The sequence below is a fragment of the Athene cunicularia genome (genome assembly GCF_003259725.1).
Source record: "Athene cunicularia isolate RWA chromosome 2 unlocalized genomic scaffold, athCun1 chr2_part1, whole genome shotgun sequence".
Classification (NCBI taxonomy): Eukaryota; Metazoa; Chordata; class Aves; order Strigiformes; family Strigidae; genus Athene; species Athene cunicularia.
The window spans coordinates 76,367,119-76,381,205 of NW_020799095.1; the positions used below are offsets into that span (position 1 = coordinate 76,367,119).

Genomic DNA, 14,087 nt, shown 5'->3' on the forward strand with positions numbered 1-14,087 from the left:
CAACGCGGGAGGGGCGGGAGGCCGCCCGGGTGCTTAACGGGGAAGGCGGGGGCCCGGCGGGGGAAGAGCCAACGTTGCTGGAAATACAAGAGCAACACCCGTTTTCTACAAACCTCTGACAAAACGTGAAGCATCTCAGCGCTAAGTCAGCGGCAGAGCCCATCGCGGGGAGGTGGGGCGCTGGGTCTCCGGGCCCCCCCGGCTCCCCCAGCGTGTCCCCCGGCCAGGATGCTGCACTGCCTGGGGAGCAGCAGTAGTGTGGCACATCCCTTTTGGCTTCGGCTCTCTCCTACCTCCTTCCCAGGCTCGGATACGAGGGGAACAAACACTGCCTGAGCTGCCAAAACAGGGTAACGTATTGCCTCCTGTAACTCCCGTTACTTACCCGAGGCTGCTGCTTCAAAGGGCAGGCTCGGCCACAAGCACCGGCCTGGTGCCTCGGCCTCAGCAATGCCGCTGGCAGCCTGGGCTGCCCTGCCAAGCACAGTAGGGCCAGTGCCAGCTGCTCCTCAGCACCCACTGCTCCAAACCTGGCACACCTGCTGACGAGGCAGCGGGGGCTGTCCCCCTGCTCTGGGACAGCAAGGTGCTAAAGGGCCCTCTCTGCCTCAAAGTTTTGGTGGAGGACTACAAGACCTCTGCTATTTCCATTGCTGATAAAAACAGCACTGGAGATAACCTGAATGCCATCCTCTGTAGACACCAGCACATCTCTTGATTATAAAGCAACGCTCCTCCTGTCTCTTCTGACACAGCTGGAAGTAGCCCAAGCACTCCAGTGAATTTGGCAATAGGATTATTGACTTCAGAAAGCCTTCACAAGCCATTGCTTCTAAGAAACTTTAGTGCCACATGCTTAAAACAGGCCAGTTACTGAAAAAGAACACAACCTTATCTGAAGCCAGCCCTTCTTAATCCACGTTATATCCCCAAAGATGAACATGCAGGACAAAGATAGAATGGTGGTGTCTGGAAAACAAAAAGCACACATTTTAAGAACTGCTTAATCTTCCAGAAAACATGAATACTCTGGTACAGGCCAAGTATTTAATGTAGTCCTGCAACTACACGAAAACAGCAAACTTTTGACATCATGACATACCTGTTCTTTAAATGGGTAGATACTTTAAAGCAATTAGGAACACTACAGCAAAAAAATATCTGTACCAAACATTATCCTGCAGGGGTTTACAGAATGGAATCTAATTAAATTAATTTCACAATTCAGTTTTTCAAAGGGGTTTAGGGATCAGTTAAACAGCAGAAGTGTCATATCTCTTCCATCTTCAGTCTTTAAACACACTAGGAACTATCCTAAAAATGGTCAAAAATAAATGCCATACCCTCAATTCTTTCAGATATTTGATCCAGTGCAGTGAAGTCATGAATAAAGCTGCTAGACCATATTATGAGAAAAAGCAGCATGTAGGTGGAAAGTTTTTCTATGCGTATTTTACAAAAAACCTGTATTCTTAATGTTATACAAATTGTAAACTGGTGGAAAAAGCAAAAGGCTAGTACTTCCATATAAGAGTGAAAAACAAATTGATCACATGCTGCTCCAGAACATGCTTGATCTATAAAGACATGATTAAATTAACCTAAATGCTTACATGCAACAAAAACTAACAAGAGATACTGCATCCAGTAATAAAAACCCCTCTGGAGAATATGCTGATTGCTCTTCACAGAAAGAGGAGCATGTGCACTGTTGTCCTCTCTCCTTTGACCCCAACTGGCTGGAGATGATCGTGTATTTAACTGAGGGTGGAGGGGAGAAGGATGGACACACACAACCGGATGGATTGGGATGGGGTGACAAAAACCCGCAGTTACATGAATTACGATCATCCTTATTACACAGTCTCCTGATTTATAAGCAGAACCAGATGTACTGCATGTTTTCTACTCAATATTCCTGTATTAACAGCACACAAACCATGTGCATAATTACACATATTGTTTTAACTCTGGCATATTGGGATATTGAGTCCCTTTTAAGAAGTCATTTATACTTCAGGGAACTAACTTTTAGCTACAAGTTGCGCACTTTTCACATACAATTACACTAAAACATCTGCTTAAAGATTACTGAAATTCATGGATATAGAAGGGAGAAGACGAAGCATAACAATAACCTCTGAGATAGTTGGTGAATAAAGTTAAGAGCAAGAAGTAGGTGAGTGAGGGAGTCTTCAGCTTTGGTTTCAATCACTGATGGTGTGACAACAGTTGTTAGTTATACACAGGTTAATGCAAGGCTGTTTAAGAAACTCAGGATTACACAGGTAAGTAATGTGGCTGTTAGGTTGACAAATCCCTTTCAATGAGGAAGAGAGATCACAGAAAGGCACAGTGAAAGGGATGCTGATGGATCATAAGAAACTTGGCCCAAAGTCAGAAAGGTAGTAAGGCCTAGACAATATGTTAAGAAAAAGCTGATCAAACTCTGTGAAGACACAGGTACTACAAGTGTAGCTTCAGTGAAAGAAATAACTCAGATTCTTCTTAGACACCGAGTGCTGTATCCCCCCCACCCCCCATGCATTTTACAGATTACTCCGTTAAACAGCATTTCAAAGTATATCCATGGACATAGTTATTGCTTTATAGTGGCATTGTCTCATTTCAGCTTCAAAATTCTGCTGCTGCTTCTTGCTTCTATGACCCCTGGTCACAACTAGCCGAAATATCTCACGTATACTCCATTCCAATGCAGCAGATTTTAGATTCAGCACATTTTTTTACTGAATTTCATCAGGCCTTTACACACTTGGCACCTGCTGAACATGGCACACCAATGAGGATCTTCACTATTCAGGTTCTGATACATAAATTCCATTCAATATAAATAAATAATGAGCTTTGCAGTGTTCTCTGGTTTTGTAAGCAACAAGGAAGTCTCTTCTAAGTAAAAGTAGAGTCATTTTCCAGGAACAGAAACACAGTCTTCTAAAGCCAAGTGATACAGACAAGTAAGGTTAAATGCCCCCACCCCCACAATATCAGACAACTCTAGATGTTTGATTTTTCATTATACAGGGGAAAAACCAACCACCTATGCAGCTTTGGCACTGACCACTACTCAACAAGAGGTAACAGCAAGCAACCATTTAAGCAGAGAAACTGATATGCAGAGTTGTGAAATTATCTTCCCATTGCTCCATCCCTCCGTATTATATTGAATTCAAGACATTCAATCTATTTTGGACAGTATTTGACCTCTGGAAATACCAACTTCCAAAAATTTCCATTATTGAGTAACTTTGATTTTCGCATATCATTTCTCAATTTAAAATTAGGCAAAAGAAGCATATCTTGTCTGGAATATTAATAGACTTAGTAAAATTGCTGTTAACTATGCAATTCTTTAGTTCTAGTTAATCTAATTAAGAACTGAAATATCAAGAGAGATTTAATTTACCATTATGCTTTGTAAAGGTTGTTTCCTTATCTGTTTCAGAAGATAGCTTTTTCTGCATCCTGAACTTTATTATACTACCAAGATTCAGTTCCCTGTTTAACATTTTTACTATGTGTACTATCATTTCTGCCAAGAACCCCACTCATTGCTCCGGCTGCACAGTGCCTGCTCACAAGGCAAGCAGAAGAACAACAATGACCCTGGCACAATTTCCAATCCAGATATAAACAGACAGCCGAGGAAACAGAATGACACTGATTAGCATGCCAGGCACTGGAGTCACCAGACAAGTAATTTTTGCTTTGTAAGGTAAAGGGTATTTTAGAGTCCTCTAAAAAAATAGTGGGGCTGCTGTGCAGATTTTTTAGACACCTTTGTTCAAGCTTAGGGGAAAGCAAGGAAGGAGTTAACACACTCAGCTGAAGTGATGTGAATACTGTAATTGGTGTTGGAATTGGCACCTTACCCAGGAAGTTACTCACAGAAAATAGTTATAGGTTCCAGAGGGCCCTCAGAAAGAAAAACAAGTAACTTAGGCTTTACCCAGTGGAGAAGGGGGAGCAGAGAAAGGATGCAGAGTTTTAACTATTTTTAATCCATATAAAATAATCTGTGTAAAAACAGTCAAAGCCATGCTGCAATTAACTTCTTTCAGCATGCAAGAGATAGCTACAGAGCCATCTGACAGTTGTTGGATGAAGGCCTGCAGAATTAACGACAGCATTAGATTCAACACCACAAAGGGGATACAGTGAAGCCAATACGCATCTCCTACCCCTCCATTCGAAACCCAAGGTCAACACAAATTGTGCTGAAAGCACCCACACAGAATCTTTCCCACTTGAAGAGTAATACAAGACCACTGCATGCTGTATTGTTCTAGCACAGATGGGAGCCACTGGTACAGAGCTCGTCAGCTGTCTTAGTAACAGGCAGTTAACTTACATGCTTACTATCAAGTTTCTATCCCAGAGGAGTACACACAGCACAACAAGGCAAACTATTAAAATTTAAAACAATAAAAAAGTAGTGTTATTTGATTCTTGTTCTATACAACCCCCATTTTCTTTCCCAAAACACATGTAAAAATAAGAAGATAAGGAGATGAGATTTTTCTAAAAATTCACAATGGGCAGTTTCAGAAACAAACTTCACCTGGGATCTATAAAGCAGTGCAAAAGCAAACACAACAGTTTGATTTGAAACCAGTTCTCCATAACAAAGAATGAAACAGATAATGTAAGCTACATTAAAATAGCTACAGTTCACATTACATGACTGCCCTGATTCAATTTTTTTCTGTCATGACTTGTAAACTAGCAATAAGAAACAGCACAAAGGCTTTTTCTTAATAAAATTTAATGTTAAGACCAGTTTGTCTGGATAAAAACACAAGGCTACAAGAACCATACTACTGCAAATTCTGCATGATGCACAGTAGTGCTTGCAATATTTGAGTGGCAAAGGCCATTTTGGAACTGTTTACGAAATATATGTCAAAGACAGAATCTTGTCATAAGTAATAATGTATGTTACCAGTGAATTTAATATCGTGAAAAAATATCTGTCCCACAATGTACACCACTGTAAACAGTCAAATGCAATTATTTATGCACATCAAAAATATATGGGGCGAATACTCACTTTAGTATTTAGTCAGCAACAGTGAATGAGAGAAATATTTTGGTTATTTTTCTATGATTTCACTGGAAATTTCCTAATAAATCACTCCAAAGGGTACTATTTGTGGTTCAAAACCATCAGGACAACAGAAATTCTGTAAAATAGTAGTTTCTGACCTTCTGACAGTGACAGCCCAATCCTTCTGCCACTAGATTCAGATGCATTTAGCTTGTGCTCACCGCCTTAGAACATGAGTCCAGACACCAAAAAGTGAAATACCACCACCACAGCCTGGACCACATTAACTCAAATCATGTCAGATTAGAGATGCAACATCAATAAAAGGAGATGACACTCTCAAAGCCCCTGCCAGATTCTCAAGTGTTAATTATATACACATATGGTTAAGTACAGAATACTGAAGGACAGTGTACCGAGTAGCAAGTTAAATGTTCCATCAATTCTCTGGTTACTGCGATGGATATTCACATTTCCCCCATTTAATCTAAGAAAGATACTGCAATCTAAACATATGATTTGATGCTACTTAAAGCTTTGCAATACTGTTATGTATTTTAAAATATCTACATAAAAACCCCCAAACATTACTGCAAAAGAACTCTATCTACATATGGAAGTAACACAGACTTGACTTGGTGGCTCATTTGACTGTGTCCTTGCAAAGAAATCTGCTAACTCTTCATTTTCTGTTTAACAGCATATATATTTCCCTGCCCCACAGGCAATAAATGGTACGTGATGAATCACTTCCTTCAATATTATTCCCCCCAAAATTCAACAACCGATTCTGAAAGAGGTTTTTTTTGTTGTTGGGGGTCCTTTTTTAAGTAATTGTGCAATATAAAATTCATACTACAATATGCAACTTTGGTAACTTACAGGGAAAAAACCCACTTTTCAAGCTCTTTAATTAAGGACCAGGTCAGAACATCGCTTACACTACACACTTTGTTTCTGTGCACACACATCAGATAAGGTTCTTCCCTCTTCCTGAAGGCCTTAAAAATTCTATTATTGATAAGAAATTGGCTACAATTTAAGTTGTGAACCTATCTAATTTTCCTTGGTACCTTTAAATGCTTCCATCATCTAGCATCCATAAATTTTTTACTTACTGTTTCAATTCAGGAAATCCTGATTCCCAAAGCTAACCTCTGCCTGTTCCCCTTCCTCCCCTCCCACCCCCACCCTAAAGAAAAACCCAGCTGAGCCTCAACAATTACATCTGAATTCTCAGAAGAGGAAATATTTTCTTGACTTAACAGCAACTGTACAATATTACAAACTCAGACACATGAAAAACAATCAGGCAATAGAAAAATGTACAACAGCTTTGGTGTTATACAAAATAATAAAAAAGACTTGACAGCAAGATACATAGTTCATTATGTTCTCACTACAGCCACTTCACTGCTGACTGTAAGACAATTATTTACTTTTGATATTCTCTGTGTGACCTTTCCACTCATGAAAAATCATACTATATTACTACAATAAGAATTGTTATGAACACCATAAAGTAAGCTCCAAATTTTATAAAAACATTTTGCTTCTTCGCACTATTGCTTTGTGGCACATTGTCAACAGAACAGCAGTCCAAAATAAAGTGACAACTAGATTTAATAAATTAATATACTTTTTTAAAGATGTACAATGCACATTCTTTTTAATCCAAGGTTTTAGGGTGTGAGGATACTTCTATTTACACATATACAGACCTCAGACAGCATTGATAACATCAGAAAATGCAGATAAGGATCAGAGCCTTAAATGCTATCTGGATGCTACTAGCAGAAGCCAAAACACTGCTGAGAGTATTATTGGGAGAGATATCCAAAGACTGAAGAAGAGTCTATGAAAAAAGGACACATAAAGGCAAAGGGAAGGTCACGATGTTTAATATGACCATCTATTCTTGTGAAGACTGAGGTGGAGTTGTTGATGTGCCTTGTTTACCAGACTTTCGTTCGTAGTTCACAAGTCGCTGACCAACAAGGTACCTGGGATTATAATAAAAACAGTGAGAAATTAACAAAAGTTAATACAATTCTGTAACACAAATTCACTCTGCTGCAGAAGTAGCTGTCTCATTGTTTGACTTTGGTAGTCATACAATTCCAGCATAATCTGAATAAAGATATGAAATATAGAGTGTGTTTGCATTATTTATATACCCAGCCCTTTTGCTGCATGATACTTTTGAGAGCATCTTCGTTGCAGCATCTGTCTGAGCTACTGCCACTTGAACATCTGGAACAACTCAGACATAAAACCAATTAAGAGTGCTAATGAGGTTTTACATCCAAAAAGGAATCTGCCACTATGTAGCACATGCATTGGGCAAGAGTAAGAGGCTCAGCTCACATATCAAATGAAAAACACCCTGAGTGAAAAGAGTAAATATTGTAAAGTAAGAACTTTTACTGCAGCTCAATCTTTCTTAAAGGGAGAGAAGATAGCCTAAGGGCTGCAAGATTCCTTTATTTAAATTCTGTTTCAACATCTCACCATCTCATCAGTTTAGCAGTTTTCTTACCTTTCACATTATTCCTTACTTCCTCTATATCATTGATTCACACTTTCTTGCAATCTAAATTCCTTCCCTAGCTTCCTATTTGTATTCTGGTTCTACCTGTAGATGAGCCATAATATACCTATAAATTCTTTCCCTGAAACCTTCCATCTCCTTTTGAGACTTTTTCACCACGGGTCCTTTTCTCACAGTACCATAACCAAACAACATCACATACTTTTGTACATTTTAGAAGGTCACAAGAACTTGTATATGCTTTTGAAATTTGTAACATGGAAGATTTAATTAAGTGTATTTCTAAACCATAAATCTCTACTGGCTGGCATGACTATGCTTGCTTAATTCCTGAAATGAGATAATTAAGTTGTCCAAACTTCTTGTCTACAAGGATGGTTTTAACATTTAATAAACTTATTTAATATCAAAGTAATTTTCACTTAGATATATTTTTACAGCTTTGTATACTGTTTACATGCCTTATTTACACAAGAAATCAACTTAAAACATTAATACAAGTTGCTATTCAATACACATTCTGCCTGAAAGATACTAACATCTAGCTCAAACCCCATTTGTAAACATAAATATTTACCAGCTATACTTACTACAGTAGGCCAAATACTACAGAATATGTTATGAAGGCAGGTGGGGAACAGGATTTAAAATCAGCTGATCACATAAAAGGTGCTAAAATATAAATTTATCTGCTCAGAGTTTCATTTTTGTTACAACTCTCTTAATAGTTGTAGATACTATTAATTTCACATTTACAGCCAACACTTAATGTATCAGTCATCTATCATTTAAGATTCAAAGAAGTTTATTTTAGGTTTGACTCCTTTTATAGTCAGTGGAAAGCAAAACTGTTCTAGGGTAACTCAGGATATGAACACAACAAACTTATTTATTCCTTTTCAATACAAAAGCCGCCTAGGAAGACTAGTTGCTGGGATCCAAACCTTGTTTTTCTAAATAACCAACACATAAGGTAATTAGGATAACAAAAAATCAGGTACTAAGGATAACACAAAAAGACCCTAGAAATTAAGCCAGAGAACCAGAAAAAACACTGGTAAAATTAATATCATGTATCTGAGTAATACATAGTAATAATTACTGAAAACATCAGAAAACAGTAGAAGATTTGGTAAGGACAAACTCTATCAAATCAACTGAATGTTCCTTTGCAGGTTAATTGGACTAATGAGTAGAAAGAATAAGAAAAACGGTTATGCAGACAAAGTTGGAGAAATGGTTTTATAAGCTGCAGTGAGACATGGTTTTAATTTCAGATACATCATAATTATTACATTCACTTGTCATTCAAGATGACAGAGGGGGAGACAAACAAGCAATCAGCTTGTTTTGTGATAAAATGCATTCAAGTTAGACATAGGGGAGGTGTCTGACATTTATAAAGACAGTCTGTTCCTGTGTTTATTTACCTGAACCACAGATACACATTTGGCAAGAAGAGTTTAGGTGTGCCTCAGAGGGTCATTAGTCTAGAAAGCTTCTTAAGATTCTTTTTAGACCTAAGTATCTACAACTCCTGAATTAAATCTGAAGTTATCACAATTTAGAGTGGAAAAACACCCACGCTATATACTTACTTGTCATTTTTAATATGTTCATAAAGGCGCTTGAACTGGCGGACTTGGAAGGACAGAATTCCCATCAAAACCACTACCATAAGCAGAAAAGGATAAATCCGTCGCTGTACTAGGTTTTGCATTTCAGCAGTAACTCCTACAAAACAAGACAAAACTCTCACATAATCTAACACTGCTAAAGTAACACATGCATTTCTGCTCTGTACCTGCTTCTATGCTTTCTGTTATACTGTAGCTTCAGTAGGACTATGAAATAAAAACACATCAGTTTCTCATAGATCCAACATGACAGCTGCTGTTTATTTTTTCTTCATCTGAAGCATTAAAGTTGAAAGTTTTCCATTAACACAGTGAAAATCCACAGTAAAAAAATTGGGCTTATCAGCTCCTCTTACTTACAGATTTCTGTATAGCTCACATCAGAAAAAAGTTGACACCATAGAAGTCCACATTAACGTAAGAGGTCGAGGAATAAAACAGGACTTCTTGAACATATTGTTAATATGAAAACTAACTAGCAAAAGACAACTGTTGATGAAAAAAGCACATCTACCCTGCTTCTAATAAAATTAGTTCCTTCAGTTATGAATATAGAAAAGTCTAAAAAAACCCAAACCCCTATATTTGCTTCCTCTAGAATGTGACAATTCAGAAAAGATGTCCTCAGCGCAGTATAGCTCTTTGAGACTAAAATTAAATGTTCATTGTCCAAAGAAGAAACTAATTAATCACCCCTTTCCCAGACTAGCTAGATACCTACATTACTGCTGTTAGATATTATGTAGTCCCGTACCACTGACGTATTCTGCATTTAGTTTAATATAAAGCCAGTCAGAACAATGTATTGCATTTCTCAAAAAATCCCCAACTTTTAAGATGAAATAGCAATCTTTAAGCATTTACATTTGCTGGCAGAATAGTTAATTGGTTTTTGGTTGTTTGGGCTTTTTTAAGTAACTTAGAGCTTGACATTTTATTTCCAGATATATGTACATTGCTCTAAACCACCAGATGATAAAGAGGTATTCTGAATGTATACATACCTAATAAAGGTACAACACCAGAAGCTATGATGTATGGTACACACAGTGAAAGTAACAGAACGGAGATTACGGGTGCTGCCAGTTTACGGATTATGAAGTGTAAATCAATGTTACGAATCCCATTTGCATATACCTAAGAAGAGCAAGTTAGAAGTAGAATGGATCAATCAAGAAAGCCATGCTTTACGTTTACAGATATAATTACAAGGTCTTACACAATTCTCCTTGTGTATCCAATTTGAAGAAAACCAGGATGGCCACAGTCGAAAAAGAAAAAACTCTGTGTCAATCTACATCATGAGGGTTGCAGAAAGTAATTTAAATAGTGCCCAGGAGAGCAACTTAATCTGGAATAGTGTCATGATTTGGTTGCATAAGTGCAAGAGACCAGCTGAAAGATCATTAAATAGAGCTGTGGATGGTGGTTTTGTAGGTGACCTGGCATAGCTTTGTGCTGTTAACCTGCTGAAAAAGGAACCTGTGCATGCTTATAGAACCAATCTATTAAATTCAGTAACACAGGCAGAAAATAGGATCTTATTTTGCACTTGGTTCGGCAGACCAAAGCCTCTGCATGTGGAGTCTGTGCCTGAAGACAGGGCCTCCACAATTCTTGAGTTTCTGCAGCTACTATGGTCTCAACATGACTAATCATGGGAAAAGACCAATTTCAAATGGTTACCACACACATCTAGACAACGGCCTCTGTCTCACAGCTTGGATGTAACCGTTACTAAGGAGGGCTCAAGGAGAGCGAGTATATAACAAAAAAAGTCCAGGGAGAGCATTCAAAATAGAAGAGCCATGGTATGCCTCAAAAGGTACTCGCAGAATTAGAGACTGCATTTCTACGGTGTGACACCTAAAGTGATCAGTATATAGTTTAATAACTAGGACTATATGCTAGCCTTAAACAAGAGAGGCACCTTTTGTACAGAGGTCATGATGTGCTCTACAGGCATTACATAAAGTGCAGGGCTGAAAAGTTACTTTCTGACCAACAGTTTAGATACTTCACTGAGACAGCAAGTGTAGAACTTAAAGGTTATAAATCAAGAAAACACTTCTGCCAAAAAAAGCAACAGGCCACGTGACTCAGAACTGCTCACAGAAGCTGTTCTGTCTTGCTTAATAATTAAGAGGAATGGAAATGGTGTCTTTCATATGCACTTATCTATGAACAAGTAATCTCTACAGATCTGGAGAAGGCAGCAATTCTCTGTTCTTGAGTGGTGGACATAACTAGTGTCCAGAATTTGGACACATGTTAATTCATTTGAACAAACAATGATGTTTCTCACTTTAAATATAAAGCTGATAAACTTGCAGACATATATGCAGCATTTCCTTGATTTCAGATGTGGTTTTTTTTTGTGTTATTGTTAAGTGTACCTTAACGGATTAGGCTATACAGTTTAAAAGGATTCTACAAGACAAGTTGAGTTTTACTCAACTACTCCATTACTACAACAGTAACTCTGTTTTCTGACTCACATTCAAAAACTGTTCAAAATGTATTATACAGATAATTCACATGGACACTTTTTTCCTACCTGTTCAATAACAGTTTTCAGCCACCACTGGGGACCCATCAGTGTTACAGCAGCAATTATTTTGGCATGCAGAACTCCAAGAGCCCAGTCCTAATTTCATAAAAATGGACTGTTAGCATCAACAATTTTAAATAGTTTGACAACCAGAAGCTTTTAGAGTAACTTTTTCCTTATAGGTGAAAAGGTAATTATTTTTCTATTTACACAGTATATTGTTTATAAGAGTTGACATATTTTGGAGACTCCTAAGAAAGTTGCTCTCAAGCTTAACTGACATCTGTAAAATACTCAGCTACCTGGAACAAATACAAAATAAAAGCTTTGCACTTACTTAAAGCAACAGACTAACATTCTGGTACAAACTGATTAACACCGGTAACGTTTACCTAGAAATAAGTTCTTTTGTTTCCTTTAAAAAAAGAAGAGAAACAAGAAACTGATGCTTACACAAGTCAGGAAACAAGGGTTTTTTCTTCTTTTAAATTTGAATTGTTCAAAAAACCCTACCTGATGTGAGAAAAGCTAAATAAAGCAAGGCAATGCTCTTCACAAAAGAAGAACACACTATTCAGAAGAAAGTGTATGCTTTAACACATACCACAATTATTATGGCATAGAATTAAAAGAGCACAATATAATGACCGGCTTCTAGTAAACCCATCATGAGTGAACCCTTTCTGTATTACACACATTTGTAAGAGATTCTTCAATAAAAACCACTAAAAATAGAATGCAAAGCATAGGTTGACAAGGCAGAACAAACAGCCACAGAAACAGTAAGAGTTAAGACATCATAGGTGAACTTTCTTAAAGAGCTGGGGAAATATCTTTTCTTTAACCAATTATTAAAAAAGACAGCTTTTGTTAACATCTACTACCCCAGATACATTAAAAAATTTAAAAACTTGTTACAAAAAAAGTCAGCATTAAAGTTGCTTTCTGTTTGCTCAAGCATGTAACCCTTGTATAAACCTTGTACTCTCTTTTGTGAAAATGGAACTTATTCTCAATTTCAATAGCTCCTCGTTAATTTCAAACAAGTCTCAAATCCCTCTAATCTGGTATTTTGAGGAAGCTCTGCCACATGAAAACAAAATATTTCTGTATATTTAATTCCAAACTTTTAAAGAATTAACATGAAAAATTTAATAATTTTTAGAATCACTAGTACTACGAATTCTTTACAAAACTGTTTGGAAATCATGACCATCTACTACTACAATCATATGAATCCTGACTTATTAGTCATTTAATTAAATAGACACCCCCAAAGTATACTCGTATTATAAAATAATGGAATAATTAAATTAGCAGTCACATTCTTCTTTGTATTGTGGTATTCAAAGATAATGATTTGACATTTCAACCTAAAGCCAGAATGATCCTAAAACCTACCAAAATTACATTCGTAGTGTGTATCATCACTGAAATAAAACCTTGTATAGAAAAGATCAACTAAACCTCTTCTTACATAGCTGTAGGCAGAAAGTTTTCCAGAAGGGTCAGACAATATGTACATCTGTGCATATGTACATACAGCTATACTAACTTCTGTACATAACTTACAATTATGCTACTGAAAAGAAGTGTCTATCTGATCACTAAAATGCAAAGGTCCTCTGATATCATCCCACAAAATTCAGCTTTTCATACTTAAAAATTCCTAAGCATATTATTTTGGTTTAAATAATCCTCACACCCAGACTGGCTGTCATTTTCTCTGCCACATGGCAACATACTTATGGAAAATGCTCTGAGGCAACAAATCAACATGAAACAAGAACTCCCATACTCCTCACTTCTAAGTAAAGAAATGTATCAACAGCAGAAAAATGGGAGCAACTGACCTGCCAAGGATAGAACAGAGGTGTTTGATCCAAAGGAACTCTCAAAGGTGCAACGATGACCAGTTCAAACAGAAGACCAAGCAGAAGTGGAACCACACCAGCTAGCAGTATAGCCACTATTAATGTCTTCATTATCTAAAAAACCCAAGATATCTAATTAACATCTTTATCAGATGATTTGTTTTGTTTAAATTTCAAAACAAACTACACAAGCAGATAAAGTTGGAGAAAAAAAAACTGCACAAAACTTTTAATTCATACATATACACCCTTAGAAATAATTTATTACATAGATAGTTTTGCAATGCAAGTTTTCAAGATTGGTCATATTCTATGTCCCTGCCACAGAAAGGCATGACTGTGTCTCCTACCTATAGTTTTAAACTACTAAGTCACCTCTAACTGTTATCAGTAGGGAATACTATCCAAC

General features: G+C 37.2%; 2 protein-coding genes across 6 annotated transcripts in view; both read right to left on the reverse strand.

Annotated features, from left to right (window-relative positions):
* The window catches only part of ROPN1L (rhophilin associated tail protein 1 like), a 10,139-nt gene extending 9,613 nt beyond the window's left edge, over positions 1-526 (reverse strand). The window contains exon 1 of the mRNA XM_026842598.1: positions 386-526. The gene's annotated coding sequence lies outside the window, so the exon portion shown is untranslated. The remainder of the gene's footprint in view (positions 1-385) is intronic.
* A 3,470-nt stretch (positions 527-3,996) lies between these two features.
* MARCH6 (membrane associated ring-CH-type finger 6) overlaps positions 3,997-14,087 on the reverse strand; it is a 67,083-nt gene continuing 56,992 nt past the window's right edge. For all 5 annotated transcript variants that reach the window (XM_026842229.1, XM_026842227.1, XM_026842226.1 and 2 more), the window contains 5 exons: positions 13,658-13,792; positions 11,811-11,900; positions 10,258-10,390; positions 9,215-9,350; positions 3,997-7,068 (listed from right to left, as the gene is read on the reverse strand). In XM_026842229.1, coding sequence (XP_026698030.1) covers positions 6,978-7,068; positions 9,215-9,350; positions 10,258-10,390; positions 11,811-11,900; positions 13,658-13,792 — 585 coding nt within the window. In that variant the 3' untranslated portion in view covers positions 3,997-6,977. The remainder of the gene's footprint in view (positions 7,069-9,214; positions 9,351-10,257; positions 10,391-11,810; positions 11,901-13,657; positions 13,793-14,087) is intronic.